The sequence below is a fragment of the Castor canadensis genome, chromosome 7 (assembly GCF_047511655.1).
Source record: "Castor canadensis chromosome 7, mCasCan1.hap1v2, whole genome shotgun sequence".
In the NCBI taxonomy this organism is placed as follows: Eukaryota; Metazoa; Chordata; class Mammalia; order Rodentia; family Castoridae; genus Castor; species Castor canadensis.
Window position 1 is genome coordinate 151,382,296 of NC_133392.1, and position 23,751 is coordinate 151,406,046.

The following is a 23,751-nucleotide window of genomic DNA, read 5'->3' on the forward strand; positions in this document are numbered from 1 at the left end:
GATAGTCACAGGCCATGCCAGCGGCACAGCCCCCAGAGTGTCTGATTGGAGACACTTTTGCTTATTCAATTTTTCTAAAGCCTCCTTAATCTTGAGCCCTCAGGTCTGGCCTTACTCCCTGCCTTCTCCAAGTGGCCTCAGTTACTAGCTTCTGAGCTCTCTGGTCACACCAGAGCTCCAGCAGGGAACCGGCTATCTCCTGTCTTGGCTGCATCTCCCTGACATCTCCCCAGGTCCTCACTTGAACCTTTAATGACAGCTGGGCTGGGTCCTGGGCTGCGCCCCACCCCAGCAAGCTCCACCTACCTGTTCAGTCACTATTTCCCTCTCCTCCCCCCACAGCCAGGCCTGGGCTGGGTCCTTGGAATCATCCATTCTCCTTCATTTGCTCACTGAACAAATGTGCACAGAGCACCTACGGCATGGTACAGGGCGTTCGTGGGCGTGCGGCCACACTGCACAGGGCTCGTGTTGAGCCTCTGCCTCTTTATTTTCTTTTATTTATTTTTACTATTATTATTTTTTGGTGTGTGTGACACTAGGGTTTGAACTCAGGGCCTCATGCTTACTAGGCAGGCTCTCTACCACTTGTGGCACCCTGCCAGCCCTGTTTTGTGTTGGGTATTTTTGAGATAGGGCCTTGAGCACTATTTGCCTAGGCTGGCTTTGAACAACAATCCTCCTGATCTCCTTCTGAGTAGGCAGAATTACAAGCATGACCCACTGGTGCCAGCTGCCTCTTCTCTTTTTTCTTTCTTCCTTCCTCCTTCCTTATACACAGTCTCTAGCTCTTTCTTTTTTTTTTGACTGAGTCTCACTATGCAGCCCAAGCTGGCCTTGAACTCTCCCCATATGTCAGGCAGGGGAGTTCCCCTGTTCTGGTCTACCACACCTGGCTTGGATTCTATTTCTTTCCAGTTAGTGACCATGAGCAAAGTGTTGAGTCTCTCTGCCTCAGTTCCCTCTCTTTAAAATGACAATGAAATTCATAACCCCTTCATGAGACGGGAGTGAAATAAACTGATGTGATGTGTGGTCCATGTAAAATGTCTGATCGATAGGAATCGTGACAGTTCCCGTCACTGAGCACATGAGTGCCTGGCATCTGTGAATCTCCACCAAGACCTCCACCACTAAATTCTGAACCATCACTACGCTTGGCAGTAGTGATGCCATTATTCGGCACGAAAGGGGTGTTAGATGAAAGAGGCATTGGTTAGAATGAAGCCTGACCTCTTTTTTTCTTTTTTATGTTTTCATTAGCATACATTAGTTGCACAGGGGGTGTTCACTGTGACTTTTACATATGTGCTTACAATGCACCTTGATTAGATTTATCCCCTCCATCATAATAAGAGGTGTTTTTTAAATTCTTTTTTTTTAGTAAAAGTAACAGTAAAGTTTATTAGGAGAGGAACAGTGAGGAGAAAAGGGAGAGAAACATTTCCTGTTCCCCATGCAGGAAATGGTAGCAAAGACTCTAATTCTTTTTCTTTTTATGGTTTTTACATTTACTCACATATGTATACATTGGGCAACCTCCCCTCCACAATTCCCCGAAGCCTGACTTCTTGAAAACACGGGGCATCTATGGCTCTGGCCAGCCCCTGTCCACAATTTCCTTTCTTTCTGCCCAGGCCTGGACCCAGTGCCCTCTAGGCTGATGATATGGCGACACCTGTTGGTAAGACGCTAGATGTGCAACCACAGGCCTCCTTTTCCCCCTTGGTCTCTGGCAGTGGTTCTCAGCAGTGGGAGACAGCAGGGAGCTTTACCACCTTTCCAGATGGGCATATGTCACCCATATTACACTGCCACTCTGCCTAGTCTAAACCACTGCTCCCCTTTGCCTGGATGAAGGCCCAGCCTCCTAGGCTTCCTCCTCTGCTCCCTGTTCTGTAGGCAGAAGAGCCAGCGGGACTCTTTTTTTGTTTTGCTTTGCTTTGTTTTTGTTTGAGACAGGGTCTCTCTGTGTAGCCCAGGCTGGCCTCATACTCTCCTTCCTCCTGCCTCAGCCTCCCCTGTGCTGGAATTACAGGTGTGTGCCACCACAGCTTGGTTAGAGGGATTCTTTCAAAGGTGGGTCTGGTGGTGGTGCTTTCTGCTCAGTTTCCATTGATCTCATTTTAGAACAACATCTAAGGCCTTGTGGCCTGACGGCGTTTCGTGATGTGGCCCCTTCACTCCTCTGGTGTCTTTGTTTTGTGTTTGTGCATTCATTGCCTGTCTCTTCTAACTAGAAGGAAGCTCCTTAGTGACTGAGCCTTACCTATCTTATTCATGGATACATCCCAGGGTCTAGCCAAGAGCCTGGCGTACAGTAGGTGCCCAACAAATACTTGGTGAATGAATACGCCAACCAGACTGAATGACCCTTTGTCTTTTTGCAGACATACTCCTCCCCACCCCTCTCTTCGAGTAGCTCACTCATGGATCAGATTCACTTTAGGTGTCACTTCCTTCACGAAGCCCACCTGATCTGCTCTCCCTGAAGAGGGCCAGGCACCCACAGTTCCGTATTATCCTTGCCCTTGCACCTATCTGAAGCTCTGGCAATGGTCTGTTCCCCTTCTTGCTTCACCCACCCTGCTGTGAGCAAATGGAGGACAGGGTTATGTCTAGTCTCTTGGGATCCCATCTGCTTAGAAGAGGCCATGCCAGGATAAGAGGCTGTGTGCCTCACAGTGAGGGGCAAGAATTCGGGCATCAGGTGTGCCAGGTTCTAATCTCAACTGTGCCAGACTCTGGGACCTTGAGTGCACTCCTTAACCTCTGTATGTCCCTGTTGCCTGTGAAGTGGCTACAAAAATAGTGCTTCCCAGAACACTTGCCTAGCATAGGAAAGGCCCTGAGTTTGATCTCCAGCACTACAAAAACAAAAACAACCCAGTCCCACGAGGCTCTTGTTTCCTTGGCACAGAGTAAACAGAATGTGATCATCACTGATGTTTGTAGAGCCTAGTAAAATGGTCATTAACTAAACAAATAAGTGTTCAGCAATTTTTATTTGGAACTTTGAGACACACTCGAGTTTCACCCTCTGCTTTGCATCTCTTAGACTCACACTCACCCACACCATACCCTGCTTGGGACTCTGACTATTCTGTGGGGCAGGGACCAAGCTCCTCTTTTCTTCTGTACACCCAGGGCTGCCTGAGCATCTGAAGAGGTGGAGATGGATTGCTTGGAATATTCACCTCCTCTTCCCCCGGCCACCAACCCTTAAAGGTCTTCTGCCATCTAAGTGGAATTATGTAGTTTGCAGGACTATGGAGGGAACTGGAGATCATCGTGGTGAGCGAGACAAGCCAAGCTCAGAAAGACAAACATCACATTTTCTTCATATGCCGAATCTAAACCTTCTGGGGTGAAGGGAATTTCTGGTTCCCAGTTTCTGGATAGATGAGGCTGCTTCTGGATAACTGATTCCACCGAATGCCAGTATCTCCAAAGGCTTCGACTGGCTTCAGAAAGTCAGTCTTCAGTGTTTCCAAGTAGTCCTGGTCATATCCAAAGATTAGACATCCCAGGCAAGCCGTGGTGACATTACCACCTTTTCATCCAGGTCTTTTCATTCTGCTCACGCCAAGTCTACCTTACCTAACCGTTGTGAGAATCAGATAGCCCCTCCCCAAAATAAACATTCTTAAATCTGGAAAACAAAAATCACTCAAAGTGTCAGCCATACATCAGGGAAGAAATATTTTTGTTTTCTTGCAGTACCAGGGTCCCGATTCAAGGCCTTAGGCACACCAGGCAAGCATTCTACCACTGAACTCTTACCCTCCCTCCTTTTTTGTTTTGGCAGTATTGGGATTTGAACTTGGGGCCTCACAATTGCTAGGTAGGCATTCTGTCACTTGAGCCACTCTGCCAGCCCCTCTCCCTCCTTTTTGAGAAACCAGTTCCCCTCATTTCCCACCTCAGATGGTCTAGTTCCCCAGGCTACCTTCTGGGATAGTCTCCTGAGCCTCCCACCCCTTGCCATACCCGCCAGTCTCCCATTCAGTGCCCCATGCCCTCCCAGCCACCTTCATACCTGCATCTGAGACAAAATGACAGCCATCAACATGCCACCTCCCTTTGCCCCCATCATGCCAGGGTATCCTGAGCCCAGCTCTGGTCTGCCCTGGGATGAGGATGCCAGCAGGTAGCCCTGGGGAGAGTGGATTTTCACAGACTGGCTCCTCTTGTCTTTCAGATCTTTCTGGAGTTACCTGCCCTGAGGCCTTTTCCCAACCACCAAATGAAGAAAGCACTTCTCACTCCTGCTGCAGCCCAGGGCTGTGTTTGAGTTCCCAAACAGCATGCATCACTGCTCAAAATCCTCCTCTTTGCTTATTTGGTCACTTGTTGAACCACCTCTCCTCCCCCAAGAATATAAGCCTAGAGAAAACCATGATGGCATTGCTGGCACTGTGCAGGGCTCAGCATATAGAAGATGCTCCGTTAGTATCTGCCTGTGAATGGAGTAGTCTTCCCGTGTGGGGGATACCTTACCCTGCCTCTGCTGTGAGCCTGGCAGAGGCAGGGAGGGCGGAGGACAGAGATCGCCCACCTTAGGTGGATCCAGTGCTTTCCTTGGCTCAGACTCTGGACAGTCCTGCTTGGTGGGAAGCAAGGCTGCTCTGGGAATGGCTGCCCCTGGACATTGGAGCCTGGTGTATCCTCCCCTCCCTCCCATGTCCAGCCCTTGCAACTAATCAGCCTGCCCACACACACAGGAAGAAATGACCTTGAGTGAGCCCTTGACTGCCCCCCAAGTTGAAGGCCTGGCAGACCTAGCCTTCAAAGGGCTCCCATTGGCTTTAGGAACATCCTGGGGGCAGGGTGGACTGACTGGGAGGGAAACTGGGGCCACAACCCCTCTGTAGGATGGCAAGGTATCCTCAGTCTGGGCAAGACATCCCCCATCCAAGGGAGTAACCTGAGTCGAATGGGGCTGGTTTTCCCCACAGAAAACAGTATATGTCTTCATTGTTGGAGCAACAGGTCCCCAGTTGGGACTGAGTGCCTGGGGCGGCACTGGGGGTGCTGTCAAGGAGAGCCATTTCCCAGTGGCGCAGTCAATAATGAAAGTTACATGAGCTGCGGGGATGGCCTTCTGAGGAGGGGCCAGCTTCCCATCTAAAAGGAAGGAAAAAAACAGAGGTTCATGTTGACGTCACAAGGGCTGTGGTCTCATTCATCCATCATGCTCATCTATTTTATAGGATTTAACTGATACTCAGAGATAGGGCATGATTTCAGCATGGGAGCGACCTGAGTTTAGATGCTGACTTCTTCTCTTATCAGCCACTCCCTTCCAGAACCACCAAGTTTCGCCCATGGGTACTTCTCAACTTTACTGCAGGACTTGAAACTCCTAGTAATTTCCTTAAAATGCAGATCTGGGGTGGGGCCAGAGGTTCTATCTTTCTGACAGGCTCCCAGGGGATGATGATTCTGCTGGGCCATGGACCACACTGTGGGTAGCAAGGTCCTGGACCAAGAGGAAGGTGATGAAGGACTGAAGGACAGACTGTGGGAAGTCCCAAAAGGGCGATAAGTGGTCAAGGAGACACTTCTCCTCCCTAGGAAATGCCTGTTTGCATTTGAAAGGCATCTCCACCCTCAGGCAATACAAACTAGGCTACAAAACCCACTCCCCACCCTGACCCACGGGATCACCTTCCCCGCCCCCCCCCCCCCCCCCCCCGTTTCCGGGTCCCCCTGCATTCTCCAATATGCAGTCTTTCTCTTCTCTTTTCTCCAACTAAATTCTCTATAAATAAAATCTTTCCGACCTCTGCTGTTAGAGTCTGTCTGTGCTTTCATTCTCAGAGCAGGCTCAAGAACCCTGAGCATCTGAAATTCCTGCGCGTGTCATCCTTGCATCAGTGGTGCCCTCTTTTACAGATGAAGAAACTGAGGTCAGTCTACACAACTGTTGGTGGTCTCTAGGAAGCACCACTGTGTACTCCCCCACTCACAGAATCTTGTTCACAGCCTTGGAGAATCCCATCCATGCTCTGGAGATTCCTGCTCTAACTGCTGTACCATGTTGTCCCCCATAGCTCAGAGCCCAGTACATGCTAGAAGAGTGGATGAACCAATCAGTGGGTTTTATCAATGAAGCAAGAGTCAGAGCAAGTCTGTCTGAATCCAAAGCCTGTATTCTTTAAAAAGTAACTTCTCAGGCTGCTCAAGTAATAAACTTGTCCTCCTAACTCCTTGCTCTTAACACCACAGGGGTTCAGAAGAAAGCCTATATTCTGGTAGGCAGGAAATTATCAAAGCTCACCTGTGGCTTGAGAATCCTGGCAGTCATGAGGCACACACAGGGTGTCTGCCATTAGACCCCTGCCTGCCCACCTTCCCTCAATTAGTCTTTTTCCTTAGACCGAGGTGCCCTGTGCCACCTCTTACCAGAGCTGGTCTCCAGGCTGGCTCTCCACTCCCTGGGGTGTTCTGAGGGGGCCATGCTGCTGTCACAGTGCCTGCCTGGAACTGGTCCTCAGACACCCCTTCCAGGATGTGCCTACTCCACCCTGGGGCCAAGCCTTTTATGCTCCTGGATCCGGATCTAGACCACCAAGTGGTGGAAGGATCTAGACCGCTGAGCGAGTTCTACCACAAGCCACAGGAACTGGCCCAGAGCAGTCAGGGGACTTGCTTTGATCCACTGGGTTATGTCAACAAAATTATTATTGGGTCCAGGGAGACAGACTTCCTACCAAACAGACACTATCTCTTCCAACTCCAGCTGCTTCCTGACTTGAGATAGGTCTCTGGAATCTCCTCTGCCAGGCCTCAGTTTCTAAACTTCAGTCATTATCTAGCTGTTCTTTGTTTCCTAAGAACTGGATTTTTTTTTTTTTTTTTTTGCGGTACTGGGGCTTGAACTCACTCAGGGCCTATACCTTGAGCCACTCCATCAGCGTTTTTTTTTTTTTTTTGCCCTGATGGATTTTTTTCGAGATATGGTCACAAGAACTATTTGCCTGGGCTGGCTTTGAACTTCCATCCTCCTGATCTTTGCCTCCTGCATAGCTAGGATTACAGGCATGAGCCACCAGTGCCTGGCTCCTGTCTTAAGAACTACATGTGATACTTTCTCTTTTCTTTTCTTTTTCTTACAGTTCTGGGGATTGACCCAGGATCCTTCACTTGCTAGGCAAGTGCTCTACCACTTGAGCCACTTGGCCAGCTCTTGTTTTTTTGTTTGTTTGTTTGCTTTGGTGGCACTGGAGTTTGAACTCAGGGCCTCACACTTGCTAGGTAGGTGTTTTTATGACTTAAGTCACTCCACCAGCCTCTTATTTTGTTTTTTAAACAGAATCTCTCACTGCTACCTTTGCCCCAGATAATCTTAAACTTGAAAACCTCCTGCTTCCTCCTCCAGAGTAGCTGTGTGCAGTCTGTGACCAGAAGATCCTGGTTTTTGTGCTCCAGATGGAAGAATCCAAGCAGAGCACGTGGGTGGGGTGAGGTAGGGTAGCTTTATTGAGAGAAGGGGAGAAACTTGTTCTCCCACGTGAGCAAAGGGAAGAAGAAGCAGAGAGTACGGTGGGTGCAGGTGGAGTCTGCCAGCTGACAGAGTGTGCTTTTTTTTTTTTTTTCCGGGTGCCTTTAAAACCTACCCTGTGGTAGGGCAGGCCCAGGAGGTTCCCACCCAACAGTGAGCGAGTGGGGAGGGGCATGGGTGATTCCCAGCCAGGTGTAGAGGGGTCTGGCCCATCCCCCGGCAACCTGCATGAGCTCCAAACTTTTCCTACTTCCAGCCTGCCTCACTGTGGTTACAAGTATTAGCCACTACGCTTGGCTTTTCCTTATTTTGTTTTGTTTTGTTTTTTGAGACAGGTGCTTGTTATGTAACCCAGGCTGGCCCTGAACTCAAGATCCTCCTGCCTCGGCCTCCAGAGTGCTGAGTGCAGAGTGCAGAGCACAGGTATGTACCTGCAGGCCCAGCTTCTATGCAGTACTCAACCAAATGATTTTACTAAAAAATAAATGTAAGTGTACTTTACAAGGAAAGCTAGTGTTGCAACATTAACTATAAATAGTAAACTTCCATAAAGAAGTAACCATTCTTCGTAAGTAGAATAAAGTTCCCCCAAAGGTGTCCCCGCCCATCTCTCCAGCATCCATGTGAATAGGTTACCTTCCATGGGAAAAGGGACTTTGCAGGTGTCATTAACACTGTGGACTTTGAGATGAGAAGATAATCCCAGATTCTACAGGTATCTCAAGTTAATCACATGAGCCCTGGAACTTGGAAAACCTTTCCTAGATGGATTAGAAAGAGCTGTGGTGGTGGAAGAAAGTCAGAAGACAGGAAGTGAAGACTTAACCTGCCATTGCTGGCTTTGGAAATACTATCATAGACAAAAACAACAACAAGCACACAAGAACTCAGTTCCTCAGACTACCCTGTCACAACACAGGTCCCTTCTGTCACTCTGACAAACTCTACACACCAAGAAATAATCAATTGTGGGGCACTGGTAGCTCCCACCTTTAATCCTAGCTACTCAGAAGGCAGAGATCAAGAGGATCGTGGTTCAAAGCCAGCCCAGACAAATAGTTCAAGAAACCCTATCTTGAAAAAACCATCACAAAGAAATGACCCAAGCATTGTATGCACATATAAAAAAAATCACAAAAAAGGGCTAGTGGAGTGACCCAAGGTGTAGGCCCTGAATTCAAATTCTAATACCGCAAAAAAAAAAAAGCAATCAATTCAGGAGTGGATACAAGCTGGGTGACCCCTAATTCAATTTTGTTGTCTCTTACCTAGAGCTAGCAGCAAATCCCATGGGTTGGGGACTCAGTTCCCAAGACTGCACCCCTTTTCAGATGCCCACAGAAAGCCCCAGTTTGTTTTATCTGTTGGTCTGACTGACTAGCATAAACTGGGGTTCTTATACAACTCCTTAGGTTCAATAAATTTGTAAGAGCAGCTCACAGAACTCAGGGAAACAATTAAGTTTACAGGTTTAATATAAAGACTATTACAAAAGATACAGGTGAAGAGAGGAGCAGGGCTAGGCACGTGGGAAGGGGTGAGGAGCTTCTGTGGTGTCCCCAGGAGTTCCACCTTCTAGGAACTTTCCAAAAGCTCTCCAAATCCTGTCCTTTTGGGCTTTTGTGGAGACTTCTGGAAATAAGCGTGACAGCATTGAAAGCCATGTAGAAACATGATCACATGACAAGGGTTTGATCTGATGGAGTGAGGGAGGCCCAGCAAGGCCTGTCTGGGCAGCACTCCTTCTCCCAGGTAGGGACAGGGCCCCATCTGCTTGCCATTCGACTCTTAAGATCTACTGGCAGCAGAGGGGATTGAGGGGTGAAGTGATGGGGGTGATCTAATCATTGTACAATGTTAAGACCATTTGGAATTGTGGCTACGAATCCCCCCTGTACAATGAACATATGCTAATAAAAATGGGGGGGTTACTATGGGGACTGGGGGTTCAGTTCAGCGGTAGAGGCTTGCCTAGCATGCATAAGGCCCTGGCACCAAAAAGAGAAAAGAAAAAAAAAATCTGTAACAGAGAATTAAAAAAAATTGTGGTCATCTCTAAGACAGAAAGATAGGGGAAGACTAGGGAATGTTTTAAAATTCTATGGTCCACTTTAGGGAAGAGAAATTTTAGTTTCTCTCCAAGGTAGGCCTTGGAAAGGTAGAGACAGAGACTTTGCTTTCTAAGCTTAAAGTGCCCCAGCATTATAACAAAAGTCTGCTTTCCATCATCATTGCCCTAAAGCTGTTCCAAAGCGTCTTTGGGAACCAAGGGCAAATACTCTAACCTTATTGTTCGAGTCAAGTAGAGCCAGGAACCATGAACAAAACCCCAAAAATAAATACCACAATATCACACAGAGATGGAGGAAGGGTTCCTGGGCCGAGGAACGCAGGTGCCTCCAGAAGCTAGAAGAGGCAGGAAGCACTCTCCCCTAAAAACTGTATAAAGGAGGCTTCCTGCCAATGCCTTGATGTTATGGGTGTGGATTACCTTGATCAAGGACCTAGTGTGACCCACGCTGGGCTTCTGACCTAAGGAGACAATATTTGAAGTGCTTTAAACCACTCTGTGGTCACTTGTTACAGCAACGACAGAAAATATGCTCTGTAAATAACAAGTAACCTTAACAATAAAATTAAATTCTACCTGGGTGCTGGTGGCTCCTGACTCTGGAGGCAGAGAGCAGAAAGATTGTGGTTCAAAGCCAGTCTGGGCAAATAGTTCGAGAGACACTATCTCAAAAAAACCCATCTCAAAAAAGAGCTGGTGAAGTGGCTCAAGGTGTAGGCTCTGAGTTCAAGGCCCAGTACCACAATAAAAAAAAAATTAAATTCTAGCTAACTAGTGCTGTCTGTGTTAAATGACTTTAAAAAAGACTGAGCTGTGGTCATGCCTATAATTCTAGCTTACTTGGGAGACTGAGATCAGGAGGATTGCAGTTTGAGGTCAATCCAGGCAAATAGTTTGTGAGACCCTATCTCCCAAATAACCAGAGGAAAATGGGCAGGTGACATTTGCAGAAAAAAATGGGGAAAATCTAAAGAAAGCCTGGAGTTTAGATCCCAGTTCTGTCCCAATGTCGCTGTCCCAGGTTTGTTTCAGCCTGCTGGGAATCCAACCCAGGGTTTCACATGCTAACCATGGACTAGCTCTACAGCTGAGCGTCACGCTCAACAACTTTTCAAGAAGTCTAAAATCATTCTGGGATTGGGGATGTAACTCAGTGGTAGAATGCTTGTCTAGCATGTGTGAGGCCCTTGCCTAGTATGTGTGATTCCCAGCACTGAAAAAAAAATTTTTTAATCTGTCTTAAAAAGGAAGTGGGGAAATTGCCTTGTAGGCCCAGCACCTTGGAAGGAAGACCAGAGGAAGAGGATAGTTGGGGAAAACAGAGAGAGAACACTCTTGGAATGTGAATTTGGAAGGCATTTACCAGGCCATCACTGTGGTCTCTGTGTAGCTGCTCCCAGGGCTGGCACGCCCATCAAAGCTGGAGAACCATGACTAGCACAGCTGACATGGAGTGGATCGTGCAGGCCAAGGCCCTTACAGACTGTTCTACAGTGGTCAAAAGGTACCTGGAGATCAATCCTGACCACCCCTTTGTAGACACACTGCAGAAGGCAGAGGAGGACAACAATGACAAGGCTGCTAAGGACCTGGTAGCACTGCTGTTTAAAACTGCATGGCTCTCTGCCTGGTGCCGGTGGCTCACACCTATAAACCTAGCTACTCAGGAGGCAGAGATCAGGAGGATCAAGGTTCAAAACAGCCCGGTCAAATAACTCGGGAAACCCTGTCTCGAAAATACCCATTACAAAAAGGGCTGGCGGAATGGTTCAAGGTGAAGGCCCTGAGTTCAAGCCCTAGTACCAGAAAAAAAAACAAAAAACAAAAAAACTGCATTGCTCTCTTCTTCTTTTCTCTCAAGGATCCCCAGACTCCTCCATCTGCATCTATCACCTGTGTATTGGAGATGGAGTGACAGCTGAGGAACCCAATAGTGCTATTCCTGATGAGATCTACCTCCCCTCTCCCGCCCCCACACACACTTGAGGGTGATGAGGGCATCTTTAGCATGAAATAGATTAGGCATGCACACTGGGAAACCTGTGCACTCTGTAGAGCCTTCAATGGTCCTGTCCCATCTAGGTCCCTCTGATGATGGTTTTTCTCTCTCCTGTCCTTAAGTCTAAGGCAGGAAACAAGGACCTCAAGCCTCCTTCCCTCCCTCATCTTGACAGCAGGGTTGGGTGTTGTATATCTCGACTTTTTGTTTATTTTGTTCTAAAATTAAAGTGTGCAAAATAGAGAAGATGCAATTTTATTTATTTATTTATTTTGCAATACCGGGGCTTGAACTCAGGGCCTTCACCTTGAGCCACTCCACTAGCCCTATTTTTGTGAAAGGTTTTTTGAGATAGGGTCTCTCAGAACTATTTGCCTGGGCTGGCTTCAACTGTGATCCTCCTGATCTCTGCCTCCTGAGTAGCTAGGATTACAGGCGTGAGTCACCTGTGCCAGGTTTATACAAATGAATTGAATTTTTTTTTTCAGTACTGGGGCTTGAACTCAGGGCCTACACCTTGAGCCACTCCAGGCTTTTTTGTGATGGGTTTTTCTGAGATAAGATAGGGTCTCCCAAACTATTTGCCTGGGGCTGGCTTTCAACCTTGAGCCTCCTGATCTCTGCCTCCTGAGTAGGTAGGATAGCAGGTGTGAGCCACTGGTGCCCAGCTTCTACCAATTCTTAAAAGTATTAAAAATGAGGTTTCTATAAGACTCCTGGGTATGGTCCACATCTATATATATACCCAAGAGAAATTAAAACATGTTCACACCAAAACCCATATGCCAATGTTCAGAGCAGTGTTTTTTATAACAGCAAAGGGAAAATCCAAATGCCCAATAGATAAATCAAACCATGGTCTATGCAGACAATAAAATATTTGTTGATTTAAAAAAATGACATACTGAGTCAGGCACTGGTGGCTCATGCCTGTCATCCTAGTTACTCAGGAGACAGACATCAGGAGGACAGCAGTTCGAAGCCAGCTGTGGGGCAAATAGTTTCAGAGATCCTATCTCAAAAAAGCCCAACATAAAAAAAGGGCTGGTGGAGTGGCTCAAGTGGTAGAGCATCTGCCTAGCAAGTGTGAAGCCCTGAGTTCAAACTCATACACTACCAAAAAAAATTTTTTTAATGACATAATGATTATGAAAAGCAAGTGAAAGAAGCTTGTGACTGGCTGGGAAGGTAGCTCAGTGATAGAGCACTTGCTTAACATGCTCCAGGTCGGAGATTTGAGCACCAGCACTGAAAAAAAAAAAAAAAAAGACCATATGTTGTATGACTTCATTTCTATGAAATGCCCAGAATGGCAGAAAGCAGATAATGGCTGTCAGGAGATAGAAGAGGGAGGAGTGGGAGTGTTTGTGACTGTAGTTTCTTCTGGAGATGATGAAAATGTTTAAAATCAGATCATGGTGATGGTTGCACAACTCCGTGAATAGTCTAAAACCCACTGCCTTTACACTTCCAGAAGGCTGGGTCTGAATCTAGTGAGGCCTCCAGAGTTTACAGGAAATAGGGAGCAGGTAACTGGTTAATGACAGCACAAGTAGTTAGACCAGAGAAATCCAGAATGTAGGATATTCTGTGAGATGACTGACCCCATTTCTGCAACAGGACAATGAAATGGAACAAAAAGCAAGGAGAAGGGATGACTTGGAATGAAAACAACTCAAAAGACAATCTGAAAAGCACTCCCACCCACTTGTGATGGTGATGGAAGGGCCCTTTATGAACCTCGAAGCGATTGTGAAAAGACATTTGGAGACGATTTGGGAAATTTGATTGTGACTGAGTAGTAAATGATTCCAACAAATCAGTCTTAATTTTGCCAGGCATGCAAAGCATTGTAGAAATGTAAGATTTCTTTCTTTCTTTCTTTCTTTCTTTTGTGCTACTGGTGCTTGAACTCAGGGCCTTCCACTTGCTAGGCAGGTGCTCTACCACTTGAGCCACTCTACCAGCCTGTCAGAAGCTTCTTTTTCTTTTCATTGTTTTTAAATTTGTAGTGCCAGGGTTTGAACTCATGGCCTACACCTTGAGCCACTCCAGCAGCCTTTTTTTGAAGGGCTTTTTTTGAGATAGGGTATTGAGAACTATTTGCCTGGGCTGGCTTCGAACCTCAATCCTCCTGATCTCTGCCTCCTGAGTAGCTAGGATTACAGGTATAAACCACCAGCTCCCAGCTCTTTTTTTTTTTTTTATGACAAATTTATTTTTCACCTTTCTGGAGGTTGGAAATCTGAAATGAAGGTGATGGCGTGCTGGTTCCTTGTGAGGGCTAGGAAGGGGGATTCTGTTGCAGGCCTCTAGCTTCTGTTGGCGGTGGCAACCATCGGTGTTCTTTGCTTGTGATGCTTCTACCTCTTTTTTTGTCTCAATGGAGTTCTCTTTAAACATGCCTTCATATGGCCATCTTTTTGTTGTTTTTGGTGGTACTGGGGTTTGAACTCAGGGCCTCACGCTTGCTAGGCAGGCGCTCTACTGCTTGAGCCACTCCACTTCTTTTTTTTTTTTTTTAATGGTCATGTACTGAAATAGATGAGCAGACGATCATGTTCTGTGGGATTTACTTTGAAATATTTCTGCACTAGGGGAAAAAAAAAGAAAGCTTACCTGTTGGATCTGGACGATGGACATATAGAAAATGTTCTATTTATTTATTTATTTTTGCTTTTGTATACTAAACAACTGTTCCAAAATGGAAAGGAATTACGAAGTGTGGCCAGGTGTGTGCTATTTGGGAGGTTGGAGGTGAGCACAGGCCCCCACCCCCAAAAACATTAGTGAGATCCCCATCTCAACCAACACCTGGGCACGGTGGTGCTTGTCTGCCAGCCCAGCTACTCTGCAGGTTATAGGTAGAAGGATAGTGGTCTGAGGCCAGCCGAAGGCAAAAAATGTGAGATTCTATCTGAAAAATAACTAAAAAGCAAAAAAGGACTGGAGCCTACTTAGCAAGCATGAGATCCTGAGTTCAAATCCTAGTACTGCCAGAAAAAAAGAACAGTGTATGCAATTTAACTCTGTGAAGAATTAAGAAAATCATTTCATGACCAGTGAGCAAAGGAAAAGTAGCATTTATGAGTTAATATGTAATACAACTCATGGTTTTCAGGATTTATGTAATTAAATTGATGAACTAAATTCCATAAATAAACATTTGTCAGTTTATATATAGCTCTTTTTTTTCTTGGCAGTACTGGGGCTTGAACTCAGGACCTCACACTTGCTAAGCAGGCGCCCTTACCACTTGAACCACTCTGTCAGCCCTAAGTACAGCTCTTCAAGTTTGTGTCTACAACGTGCCAATTGAAAAGCTGTTCTTACTGGGAGAATGCAGGGCTGCCCACATGTGCATAGTAACTTTGGAGGCATTGGGGTGGGGATTCTGGAGATGGGGGTCTTGTGTGTCACTCTGGCAGTGGAGTGGAGGGAACATCAGAGGGATCTGGCTAGTAATATACTGAAACAATGACTCCTAGTGAGAAGGCAACCAAGTTGTCATCATTCATTCACTCACCAATCTACACGTGTATGCTTAGCTCCTGCCCCATCCCAGTCGTTTAGCCAATATTCTTGTATTCTTTCTTCTACGTTATTCTGCAGAGTTTCCTGTGTCTCAACTTTATAAAGCCCACTTGTCCACTCCAATTTTAATCACCCACTTGAACCATTTAGAACTAGTTCCACTAGGAACATTAAAACTCCAAATCTCAGCTGGGTGTGGTTGTGCATGGCTGTAATCCCAAGTACTAAGGAAGGCTGAAGCAGGAGGATCTCAAATTTAGGCCAGACCACTCTGGGTCTGAGACCCTGTCTTAAAACAACAACAACAACAAACCCCAATCAAGTCAGGGGTGGTGATTCAAGCCTGTAATATCAGCTACTCAGGAGGTGGAGATCAGAAGGACTGACTGCAGTTGGAGGCCGGCTCAGGCAAAAAGCTCTTGAGACCCCATCTCAACCAATGGCTGAGAATGGTGGTATATACCTGTCATCCCAGCTATATAGGGAAGCACAAATAGGAGGATAGCAGTCCAGGACCACCTGGGCAAAAAGCAAGACCCTATCTCAAAAATAACCAAGGCAAAAATAGCTGATGGAGTGGCTCAAGTGGTAGAGCACTTGCCCTGTAAGTATGTGGCTCTGATTTCAATCCTCAGCATCAAAGAAAAAATCTCTGTAATGTACATACACCACTGATAGCTCAGCAGAACCTAATTGTGTGTTCTTTCCTCCCCACCACAGTACCTTTAGGATCCAGTTGTGCCCATATTCCTCATGCTTTTTCTCATTTCTGTAAGCCTCGTGTGTTTGGTGTGTTGTGTTGTGTTGTGTTGTGTACAATATCTCCTCTTGGTCACACTCTGTGCCGGTCTCCTGGGATATTCTGGAATCTGCTCTCCTAGTAGACCTGGAAACCCTGAAGGATGGAGGAGAGGAATTTGCTGCCCAGGGAAAAAAGGATTAGACCCACCAGGTGGGGGTCAGGGGAAGGCCTGCTTCCATTTGCATAGGGGTCTCGTTGGATTTTGGATTTTGGGGTAGGAGACATCTTTGGGAATAGGAGACAGCAGAGCCATATGCATGCCCTCAGACATCCCCATGTCAGTCTCGAAGCACAGCTCTGTCATTCTGTCCATCTGACTGGATAGTGAGTGCAGGTTACACAGCAATTATATTACAAACCAGCGCCCGCAGGACCGGCTGTTCAGTTTTCGGCTAGCAAGCCTGATGGCTACAAGAGATGACACATATTTATTTATTTATTTATTTTTAGCTTAGTCAGGAGTTGTTCCAGATTCTCTGACCCTGTCTTGAGCTGAGAATTTAGACCCTAAGTCTTTCCTTTGCAAAGGTCTTAATAGTACCATTTTTTCCATTGTTGTTGTTTTTTGGCTGTGCTGGGGTTTGAACTCAGGGCCTCATGCTTGTTAGGCAGGCACTCTACAACTTGAGCCACTTTGCCAGCCCGTGAGAAGGTCTTAGTGAAATTATAAACAGCTCTGAGAACCTTTGTTCCCAGCGTTAACAGCCAAAGGGACCAACCACTGCAACTGCCAACACCTTGTCTTCCTTAGGTCTTTTTCCCAGACAACAACACTTTCTGTAACAAGTGACAACTTCTCCAATGATTTTTCTCCCTATGTAAAACTGCTTAGCTATGTGTCACCTGTGAATCCTTGAGAGCCAACTGCTGCTCAATTCTCTCTCCTTTCTTCCCTTGCTGGGAATGGAACCCAAGTTAGCATGGAACACATGCTTGGCAAGTGATCTACTACGAAGTTACATCCCCAAACCCTGGATTTTTTTAATTAAAATTTTCATTTTGAAATCACTGTAGGTTTCCATGTAATTGTAAAAAATAATACAGAGATTCCCCTGTACCCTTTACTCAGTTTCCTCTCATGGTAATAATTTGTAAAACTACAGTACAATATTACAACCGGGATATTGACGTTGAGTTAGCCAGGTACAGAGCAATTCCATCATCGTAATAACCCTCGTGTTGTTTCCAGGCTTCTAAGCAGAGAGAGATTTTTTTTTTTTTTGGCGGACTTGGGTTTGAACTCAGGACTTCATACTTGTAAAGCAGGCACTCTACCGCTTGAGCCACATCTCCAGTCCATTTTGCTCTGGCTGTTATGGAAATGGGGTCTCACAAACTATTTGCCTTGACTAGCCTTGAACTGTGATCCTCTCTATTTCAGCCTCCCAAGTAGCTAGGATTACAAGCATGAGCTTGTAATCAAGGGTGCTGGCTCCTTCCAATAATTTTATACACACTTCATGTTTTGTTTTAATCTTTCTCTGCTGCTGGGCACCCGTGGCTCCTGCCTATAATTCTAGCTACTTAGGAGCTACTCAGGAGGCAGAGATCAGGAGGATCGAGGTTTGAAGCCAGCCCTGGGCAAATAATTTGTGAGACCCTACCTTGAAAAAACCCTACACAAAACAGGGTTGGCGGAGTGGTTTAAGTGGTAGAGCGCCTGCCTAGCAAGCATGAGGCCCTGAGTTCAAACCCTGGTAATGCAACAGAGAGAGAGAGAGACAGAACAAATCACCACTCAGCATTAGTGGCTCATGCAATCTTAGGTATTCAGAAGGCAGAGATCAGGAGATGGTGGTTTGAAGATATTTGAAGATAGCCCTGGGCAAATAGTTCTCGAGATCATATCTCAACAATACCCAATACACACACACACACACACACACACACACACACACACACACACACACGTACACAGAGATGCCTGGATCTTGGTTTGGAGAGTCTGATGATGCACTGGGATGCTGATTGTAGCTGTCAGAACTGCCCAGATGTTTCTGGACATTCAAGTACTGCTACATCAGCATGGCCTTGGCTGCTGGTGGGTATCAGCCAGGTGCAGCAGATGAAGGAACTAAGGCCACACATGCCAGACTGGAATACTGTCTAGTTCAAGATGAACTCAATTGAGGAAGTATAACTTCAGAAAGGGCCATATGGCCTGTCTTTTCCTACTTGCAGAACACCATGAAGATTTTTTTTGTGAGGGATGTCCTTCACATGTCAAGGTTGGAAAATGACTTGACCACCAGAAACTGACCATTGGGGCTGCAGTGAACCTGAATAAAAAACCTCCAACCCTTTTCTCCCATGAGCTTCTAAATCTTCCAACACACACACACACACACACACACACACACACACACACACACACACACAATCTTAGTAACATCCTAGAACTTACAGCCCTATTTCAGAGATCCAGCTATCCTGCCATTCCTTCACAAATCGTTCTTTGTCTGAAAAGCATAAAAGCATCATACCTTGTTCATTTCTTAGGACTTTACTCTTTTGTGAAGATCCCTATCTACACTCCAATTTAATAAATACTTTTATGCTTTTCTCTTGTTTATCAGTTCTTAGGTTGGAGATCCTAGACCCAGCTGAAGAGCTCATTTAAGAACTAAGGGGAATGGGAGTAGGGGGTGTCTCTCCCATAATTAGGACTATGGCGACTGCCTCACTTCCACTTTCCAAATCTCACTCATTGGCAGAACCCATCTATACCTGGCATTGAATTGGAGCTGAATCTGGGAAATAAAATTTTAGCTTTTTAGATTCTGAAAAGAATGGATGCTGAGTTCTGATTGACCACACCCAACACAGACATATGGAGATTTGTACACTTAATAATGGGAAGGTAAGAGAGTTCCTATCAAGCCTATTACTATTTTCCCCATAAAAAAAGGTAAAACACAAGTGTAGGCGAGGATGTGGAAAGAACTCGAACTCTTGAATGTGAAGTGGTGCAGCTGCTAAGGAAAAGAGTATGAAAATTCCTCAAAAGCAGGGCAGTGCCAGTGGCTCACACCTGTAATTCTAGCTGCTCGGGAGGCAGAGATCAGGAGGACTGCAGTTCGAAGTCAGTCCCAGGGAAATAGTTTGTGAGACCCTATCTCAAAAACACCCAACACACCCACAAAAAAAAAAAAAAAAAAAAGGCTGGTGAAGTGGCTCAAGCAGTAGAGCGCCTGCCTGCCTAGCAAGTGTGAGGCCATGAGCTCAACCCTCATACCATCAAAAAAAATTTTTTAAAAAGAAAGAAAAAGAAATCCTGCAATGTTCAACAATGATAAACCTGAAGGGTGAAGTTTCTATAAACGGTCGGACTCATAGGACTGTAGAATTGTGATTGCCATGGGTTACGGAGAGGGGGAAATAGAGACTGCTAATCAATGGGCATAGAGTCGCACTTAATGTCAGATGTATAAATTCTAGACATCTGCTGTATAACCTCGGGTCTACAGAGTACTGTGCATTTAAACATTTGTTAATAGGACAGAGCTCAGGTTAAATGCTCTTACCACAGTAAAAATACTTTAAAGGTGATGTCAAGTACTGTGCTTTGTAGTTTCTCTAGTTATTGTGAAGAGAGTAGTGAGATGGTTGGCCTGACATTTGTCCTAATTCCACTTAAGTGGTCATGAAATTGTAGGGGACAGTTTGCCCCATTGGGTACTTTTTCCAATGGTAATTGGCTGTTTGGGGACAGGCAAAAGGAAAAGGGACAGCTGGCGTCATGCAGACTCAGAATACTTACCAAATCCGTGTGACAATACAAGGAAGCGTAAGAGTTTACTGTGCTGCTGAGGCTATTAAAGTAATGGAAAATAAACAGAACCAGAAGGTAAAAAGGAGGAAGTCCACAAACTGAGGAAGAAGTCAATATACAAGTACCGAAAAGGTTTGGAAAGAGGCCACAGAGGGGTGTGGGGGCCTGTAGACAACCGTCTTCAGACAACTGCATGCACGCCCAGGCTAATCCTGATCTACCTAAACAGAGAGGGATGGTCGGTTTAGAAGGTGAAAAAACATAACGGGACCTACAGCTCTGGAGCCACAACTAGGTTCACATCTTCACTCCATTATTTACAAGATGTGTGGTGATGGTCAATTTATTCATCCTTTTTGCACCTCCGTTTTCCCTTCTTTAACAAGGGAAAAATAAGTTGGGGGTGTGGCTCAAGTGGTAGAGTGCCTGCCTGGCAAGCGCAAGGCCCGGAGTTCAAACCCCAGTACCGAAAGTAAATAAATACTATTTTGAGATAATGCACGCAAACAGTTTACCACAGTGCCTGGCCGCGGGCTAAGCGTTGAGCACATGGAAGCTGTTACTGTTATATTCGGTACAGAAACCCCAAACAGGGTTATAACGAGGACAATTCTAAGAGAAGTACTGTAATGTGGACCTTCTGATAGCTATGCGCATGCGCTTGTTCTCGGTCGCGCCGTTAACGCGAACGCTACGCATGCGCCGGAAGTTGCAGCCCAGAATCCAGCGAGGTCGGTTCCGCCCGACTCTAACATGGCGGCGCCCTTTGTCTGCTCTGAAGTGCCGTCCCTGGCCTTCTCGCGGCAATGATGCACTTCCCTTTGCGGTGGGGTTCGGGACATGGCAGGTGAGGGTCAGCAAGCGCCGGGGACCCGGGGAATCCCAAGAGCCGGAGCGGAGCCACCGGAGGATGGGGTGCGGCGGGACGCCATGGACGGTTGTGTGGGGGAGGGGAGGGAAGTGGAATGGGACGGGATGGGGGCTGAAGGGGCACCGCGGGGCAGGAAGCTGCGGGCAGCTGGGCGGGGGAAGGGGTGGGGGGCGTCGCCAGGCGAACGGGCGGTGAGTGGGCAGGCAGACCAGCTGCCTCGGTGAGGGGCCGCGAGTCACCTCCCGGGCGGGGTGACACCCCAGCTGGTAGCATCTCCGACCCCGCCCCGGGCCGTCACCGCCCCTTGACCCTCGCGCGCCGCGGCAAGTGGACGTTCTGCAGCCGGGAGGGGGCGAAGTGCGGGGGCAGCGCGCGTCGCCGGGCTGGGGTAGGAGAGCGCAGGCCTGCCCAGAGCAGGGAAGTGGCGACACTGCCCCTGTAGGGTGATTTCATTCATTCGTTGGTTCCGCAGACGGTGGCTCAGCGCCCGCTGGGTCCTCAGGATCCCCGAGTAGTGGGTAGTCATGTGCACGGTTCCCGCCTCCATGCTGTGTCCATAGGCACTTTAGGCTGTCTCTGCCTCAGTTTCCTTATCCTTAAAGCCGAGATGATCGTACGTTTGCCTAAGAGGGTTTAAAGATTAAATGAGGGAATAGGTGAAAAGTGCCCAGAACACCTACGGTTGCAGAGCGAATGCTGTGTGTTTCTGTTATTTCTCCTGGCATCACCCAGGACTCAGAGACTCCTGAGGGATACCTAGAGGCAAATAGGCCCTTCAGGTACTGCTAGGCTGGAAGAAGGACCTTCCTTGCTCTAGTAGAGGGACTTCATTCACTCTAGGTGAATCCAGGGAGGCTTCTGTTCCCCAGAAAGCTGAAGGCTAAAGGATGCTTAGGGCAGTGAGGCAGGAGTAGGGAGGCAGATTCTCAGTTAAAGAAGAGAAAGTTCAGTCTCTTTACCTGAGAGGGATGGGGAGATAAAGCCATGGAAGCAGGCTCTGTCTTAAGTCTTAGGGGAGGCCTTGTAAACCTAGTTTTGGGCTGTAAATTTTAGGTTGATGGGATGGCATTTAAGAGTCAGATTTGTGGACTAGAAAGATCACTGGCCATGTTGAAGAACGTATTCAAAGGAATGAGCCTGGAAGCCACTTAAGATGCTGCCTGACTAATCCAGTTGAGAAATGAGGGTGGCCTTGAGTTAAGTTGAGAAGCAGAAAGTGGAGAGTGAAGGTTTTGGAGGTAGAATTGACAAAGTGTAGTGGTTACTTGGATGAGAGAGCTAGGGCAGAGAGGAGTCAGGATTGTCCCCAAGTTCTTGACTGGTGGATGTTGATACTGCCCATTGTGATTCGAACAGGACAAGGAGTGGTTTTAACCAAAAGAGAAATGTAGGTTTGGAACTGTTGGAATTAAGTGCCTAAAAACATTTAAGTGAAGCTGTTGCATGGTGATCTTACAGCAGTTGTCCACCAAAGGCCACTAAAGTTGGGGAAGGGATGAGCTCACCTAGCATAGAGGTATGAAATGAGTAAGCCAGGTGTCCAGGACATCTGCCTGTGCTGCAGTAATGCCAAGCACAGCTGTGCTGGTTTTGCCTATCAGCATTGTATTATGTCTTTAATCAAGCAGGAGTTCCTGGTGTGGGGACTAAGACAGTTTATTCATCCTTGTGTCCCATGACTGGTACATTGTCACGCAGCAGGCCAAAAATAACCCAATCTAACATTTATTGAGCACTGCCTTTGTGTCAGGCTCTGTGCCAAACACTCTGCATTTGCCTTTGTTTGATGGATGAATGAAAGAGCAGCCCTTCAGGAGCCAAGCACATAACCTTCATGTTCTCATCAGATTTTCCACTTGGGTGTCTTTGATTCAGGTAATGAGCTGCAGGAGGGAAGCGAAGCTGAAGTTTACGCAGACAAACTGTCAGAAAAGAGTAGCCCGGGCTATTTGGAAATCTGAGGTATGTATATTCAAGGATGAAACCAACCAGGAAATGAGTTTTGTATTACATTCTCTAGGTGCAGCATGGTTCAGATTACCTTTGTGTGTGTGTGTGTGTGTGTGTGTGTGTGTGTGTGTGTGTGTGTGTGTGTGTGTGTGTGGCACTGGGGATTGAACTCAGAGCCTCACACTTGCTAGCCAAGAGCTGTAGCACTTGAGCCACTCCCCCAGTCCTTCTGCTTTTCAGTTTGTTTTTCAGATAGAGTCTCAAGCTAACTTTGCTGGGACTGTCCTCCAACCAGGATCCTCCTCCTTCTGTCTCCTAAGTAGCTAGGATTACAGGCATGTACCATGTACAACAATACCTAGCTTCAAATTACCCTTTCAAGATAGTTTTTCCTTTAAAATTAGTAATGACAGAGTCCTTGTTACAGAGTGGTTCAGAAATTGTTGGTACTACTGGTTTTTTGGGTTTTTTTTTTTGCCAACAAAGAGTGGAGGTTTTACTGGGTGATACTCACACCTTGATACCCACAACTTGGGGGTTGTACTGGAGTTTGAACTCTGGGCTTCATGCTTGTAAAGCAAGTACTCTACTGCGTGAGCCACACCTCCAGTCCACTTTGTTCTAGTTAGTTTGGAGATGGGGTCTCATAAACTGTTTGCTTGGACTGGCCTCAAACCATGAGCTTCTTCATCTCAGCCTCTCATATGGGTGTGAGCCACTGGCTTCACACCTTGTTTTAATTAGTTACAATTTAAAATGCCTGAGAGTAGCTTAGTGGTAGAGCACTTGCTTAGCATTTGCAATTTCCCCAACACTGCAAATTAATTAAATAAAATCTCCAACAAAACTATCCCAAATATAGAAACAAAATAGAAATTTATTCTTCACCCCTTAATAGTCTGGAAGTAAGCAGTTCATGAGGTCCATCTGGGAACAGGATTTCTTTGATCACATTGCTCTCCTTGTTCAAACCCAGGAGTCCATCTCATGGTCCAAACTGGCTGTTCCAGCTCCTGCCATCATGTATGAACTCCACCTGGCAAAAAGGGAAATACAGAGCAGAAAGCACATGCTCATTCCTTATAAGGTTTCTAAGGTTTAGAGAGATGTATTTGTGTATCACATGTTCCCCAAACATAAGCCAGCTGTTGCAAATGCTATGCACTCAAAGAATGAGTCATGCTGATTCCAGTGCTGGAGGAAAAAACTGGCTCAGAGAACCTGCTCTGTCCCCAGAGTGATGGG

General features: G+C 46.6%; 2 protein-coding genes across 6 annotated transcripts in view; one reads left to right on the forward strand and one right to left on the reverse strand.

The window, feature by feature from the left end:
* Positions 1 to 2,986: 2,986 nt before the first annotated feature.
* On the reverse strand, positions 2,987 to 6,696 carry Srarp (steroid receptor associated and regulated protein). Of its 2 annotated transcripts, none has more exons than XM_020173209.2 (2): positions 6,409 to 6,696; positions 2,987 to 5,127 (listed from the first exon to the last, which is right to left on the reverse strand). In XM_020173209.2, the coding sequence occupies exons 1-2, from the start codon at positions 6,461 to 6,463 to the stop codon at positions 4,700 to 4,702; spliced, it is 483 nt and encodes a 160-aa protein (XP_020028798.2). In that variant the 5' UTR covers positions 6,464 to 6,696; the 3' UTR covers positions 2,987 to 4,699. The 2 variants fall into 2 exon arrangements, with proteins under 2 accessions (XP_020028798.2, XP_073937358.1); XM_074081257.1 differs by having other exon boundaries at positions 6,284 to 6,419.
* A 13,709-nt stretch (positions 6,697 to 20,405) lies between these two features.
* Positions 20,406 to 23,751, forward strand: part of Zbtb17 (zinc finger and BTB domain containing 17) — a 30,245-nt gene continuing 26,899 nt past the window's right edge. For 2 of the 4 annotated variants that reach the window (XM_074081262.1, XM_074081265.1), the window contains exons 1-2: positions 20,406 to 20,532; positions 22,432 to 22,518. In XM_074081262.1, the coding sequence (XP_073937363.1) occupies positions 22,435 to 22,518 (84 nt within the window). In that variant the 5' untranslated portion in view covers positions 20,406 to 20,532; positions 22,432 to 22,434. The remainder of the gene's footprint in view (positions 20,533 to 22,431; positions 22,519 to 23,751) is intronic. The other 2 variants (XM_020173218.2, XM_020173217.2) reach the window with 2 other exon arrangements.

What these genes read in the sequence shown, in the direction of transcription:
- Srarp (XM_020173209.2), bottom strand. Translation starts at nt 6,463, where the DNA reads ATGGCCCCCTCAGAACACCCCAGGGAGTGGAGAGCCAGCCTGGAGACC. An exon ending in CAGCCTGGAGACCAGCTCTG is followed by an intron (nt 5,128 to 6,408) that starts GTAAGAGGTGGC and finishes CCTTCCTTTTAG; the next exon opens with ATGGGAAGCTGGCCCCTCCT.